This window comes from Pongo pygmaeus, chromosome 1, assembly GCF_028885625.2.
Source record: "Pongo pygmaeus isolate AG05252 chromosome 1, NHGRI_mPonPyg2-v2.0_pri, whole genome shotgun sequence".
NCBI classification, from domain to species: Eukaryota; Metazoa; Chordata; class Mammalia; order Primates; family Hominidae; genus Pongo; species Pongo pygmaeus.
The window spans coordinates 210,232,323-210,235,828 of record NC_072373.2 but is presented as its reverse complement, the minus strand read 5'-3'; the positions used below and the strand labels follow the sequence as shown (position 1 = coordinate 210,235,828).

At 63.9% G+C, this 3,506-nt stretch overlaps 1 protein-coding gene across 1 annotated transcript; it reads left to right on the top strand.

Annotated features, from left to right (window-relative positions):
* The first annotated feature begins 361 nt into the window (after positions 1–361).
* Positions 362–3,107, top strand: FAM43B (family with sequence similarity 43 member B). Its single transcript, XM_054503048.2, has one exon. It carries the CDS (start codon positions 894–896, stop codon positions 1,878–1,880), a length of 987 nt encoding a protein of 328 aa, XP_054359023.1. The 5' UTR covers positions 362–893; the 3' UTR covers positions 1,881–3,107.
* Positions 3,108–3,506: the final 399 nt, after the last annotated feature.

Sequence of the window (3,506 nt, the reverse complement as noted above, 5' to 3'; positions counted from 1 at the left end):
GCAACAGTACTTTTCCACTGCACTGCTCGGCCACCTCGGCTGGCTTTGTGCTGTGCAGACGAGGCAAAGTGCGCCAGGCCTGCCCCTTCAGGAACACCCCTTAACTCCCACTCCCAGGGATGGGGGTAATGACATGCTGTGGGTGAGGGGCAGCAGGAATCGTGGGGCGCGGGGGTTCCCGAATGCGCCAAGGGGAGCTTGGAGACCAGTAGCGAGGCCAAATAAATTAGCATGGACAAAGCCCTCCTGTATATTTCAGGGGATTCCTAGTACTTAACAGCCCTCTCTACCCCCACCCCTCCACTAATAATGATTAAACCCGTTCCACCGCGCCTGTGCAGGGTCCCGGGCAGCGCGAGCCTGCGCGGGGGGAGGGGAGAAGAGGGCAAGGGGAGGGAACAAGAGAGCTAGCGGTCCCGCCCGGTGATGTAGGCAGCCCGGGGAGGTGGAGCCGCGACGCCTGAAGGAGTCCCCACCGCAGCCGCGCTCTCGGTCTGCCCCACCAAGCAGCCGCCAGCGGTTCCGGCGACCCAAATTGCGGCGGCAGGGACCGCGGAAATCCCACCGTTTGGGCTTGGGGGGCGTCCAGCCCACCTCACCCCCAGCCCCGGCCCCTCTTCGCTTCCCAGACGGCTGGAGACACTCCCGGGAAAAGCTGTTCTCAGCCACTCGGCCGCCGTCCGGCACCTCGGCTGCTGGCCCGGCTGGGCACCGGGCATCTGCGAAGCTAGCCCTGCCTGGCACTGGGCATCTCCAGGCAACGACTGTCCCCGGCGCTGCCCGGCTTCTCGCGACTCCAGGGCGGTGGACTTCTGCGCGCCTTCCCTTCCCCGGTCTCCCGACAGGACGCCGGTGAGCTCCCTGCGCCCCCAGCCCCTTTCGCCGCCGCCGCGATGCTGCCCTGGAGACGTAACAAATTCGTGCTGGTGGAGGATGAGGCCAAGTGCAAAGCGAAGAGCCTGAGTCCAGGGCTCGCCTACACGTCGCTGCTCTCCAGCTTCCTGCGCTCCTGCCCGGACCTGCTGCCGGACTGGCCGCTGGAGCGCCTGGGCCGTGTGTTCCGCAGCCGGCGCCAGAAAGTGGAGCTGAACAAGGAGGACCCGACCTACACCGTGTGGTACCTGGGCAACGCCGTCACCCTGCACGCCAAGGGCGACGGCTGCACCGACGACGCCGTGGGCAAGATCTGGGCTCGCTGCGGGCCTGGCGGGGGCACTAAGATGAAGCTGACGCTGGGGCCGCACGGCATCCGCATGCAGCCGTGTGAGCGCAGCGCCGCCGGGGGTTCAGGGGGCCGCAGGCCGGCGCATGCCTACCTGCTGCCGCGTATCACCTACTGCACGGCGGACGGGCGCCACCCGCGCGTCTTCGCCTGGGTCTACCGCCACCAGGCGCGCCACAAGGCCGTGGTGCTGCGCTGCCACGCTGTGCTGCTGGCGCGGGCGCACAAGGCGCGCGCCCTGGCCCGCCTGCTCCGCCAGACCGCGCTGGCGGCCTTCAGCGACTTCAAGCGCCTGCAGCGCCAGAGCGACGCGCGCCACGTGCGCCAGCAGCATCTCCGCGCTGGGGGCGCCGCCGCCTCGGTGCCCCGCGCCCCGCTGCGCCGCCTGCTCAATGCCAAGTGCGCCTACCGGCCGCCGCCGAGCGAGCGCAGCCGCGGGGCGCCGCGCCTCAGCAGCATCCAGGAGGAGGACGAGGAGGAGGAGGACGACGCGGAGGAGCAAGAGGGAGGAGCCCCCCAGCGCGAGCGGCCGGAGGTGCTCAGCCTGGCCCGGGAGCTGAGGACGTGCAGCCTGCGGGGCGCCCCGGCGCCCCCGCCGCCCGCGCAGCCCCGCCGCTGGAAGGCCGGCCCCAGGGAGCGGGCGGGCCAGGCGCGCTGAGAGCCAAAGGACAGGACTCGCAGCCTCAGGCCTGGCCCGCCAGACTCACAGCCTCCAACCCTGGCCCTGCCCGCTTCGGCTGCCCCGGCCCCGGCCCGTGTCTTCCCCGTGGTCTCCGTGTTGTCCGCCCCGCCGCCTCATTTTGGCTCAGGGTGATGCCTGATACGCCCTTGGTTATTGGGGGGTTTTCCTCTCTCCCCACACCCGGAGTTTCCCGGGCCTGCCATTGTGGACCCGCCCCCTATGCTTTACACCTAGTCTCTTTGCCCACAGACCTCCTCATTCCCTCCCAAAACATCCTCTCAAGAGAAGGGAGGAGAAGTTTCCAGAAATCAGGAGGGTGGGTTTGGACCCTGGGCAGGGTGGAGGCAGTGACCTTGCCATTGGTCCCTCTAGCCTTCTTCCCTGTGCAAAAAAAATGACCCTGGAGAGGCATTCTTGTAGGGGAAGAATCTAGCGGCCAGGGAGAATTGGGGCCGTGCCGGCGGTGGGCAGAGTCCGCTGCCATACACACAGGGAGGAATTTGCAGGCCCAAGCCCCCCCTCTCTACGCCTTGGAGGACTCCTGTGACTTCACTGCTCTGCCTCTGGAGAACACTGGGACAGTCCTACCGACGTTCAAACAACAGGTTAGGCCAGGTAACAGCCCTGCACCAGGCCGCTGCCCACGCCTCTGCCCTGGCACCCCCAGGGGATTCCTTGCCCATCCCATCTCTCTGCAGACGGATGTATGTGGCCCCCTCCTAGGTGCCCCACAACCCAGGACCAAGATGGGGCTTCCAAAGGAGGTAAGGAGAACCTTGGGCAGGTGCTTGGGACACTGACTACCTAGAAAGTAGACGCAGCAGAGATGCTCAAGTCGAGGCTCCTCAGAGCAGGTGGGTCCTGACAGCAGTGGATTCTCCCAGAAGGATGAGGAAGGAGGGTGTGTTAACCAACCAAGGGAGTGGGCCCCCCACCCAGGTGTCTCCGCAAGACCACAAAAAGCCCAAAGATCTATGTGTCACTGATCATTGTAAATAAAGTGGACCTGCTTTTACAGCCCTGTCACTACTCCTGTGTTGTGTTTAATGCCAGGTCTGCTGGGGGTGAAAAAATGGATGGAAGGTCAGATAAGCCACAGGTGAGCCTGTATAGCTCCCCCTGGTTACCATCAGAAACCTGAAAGTAGTTCTTTTGAGCAGCCAGAGCCAACCCCAGGATTAGGACGGGAGCTGGGGACTGCTGCCAGGAAGCTGTTCCTTAATATCGGAGGAGGAGGCAGTAACTTATGCCTTGTCTGAAAATCACATGCGCCAGGCTCCCTGGAGGGACGTCAGCTGTCTGTCTCAGCCTCCCAGAATGTCTGTACGCCTGGGCACTCAGATGCAGGTGTCTGGGACATTTGGCAGGGAGGGAACACTGGGCTGGGGGCTTCTCATAAGCATGTATTCATATTTCTGAGAAGGTTCATTTGTATTTCAGAGCATATGGTATAGACTGTGTGTGTGCCCTCAGGGATGAGTGCGAGCAGGTTGTAAGAGAATGGGGTGGGCAGCCCAATTTTCTTTCAGAGGCTCTGGAGAAACCTGTCCAGACTCTGTGGCAGCGTGAGTCTTCAGCTGGATATCTTCTTTATTCCTGTGC

Bases quoted from the DNA above. Each gene is read 5' to 3' on its own strand.
- FAM43B (XM_054503048.2), top strand. From the start codon at position 894: ATGCTGCCCTGGAGACGTAACAAATTCGTGCTGGTGGAGGATGAGGCC.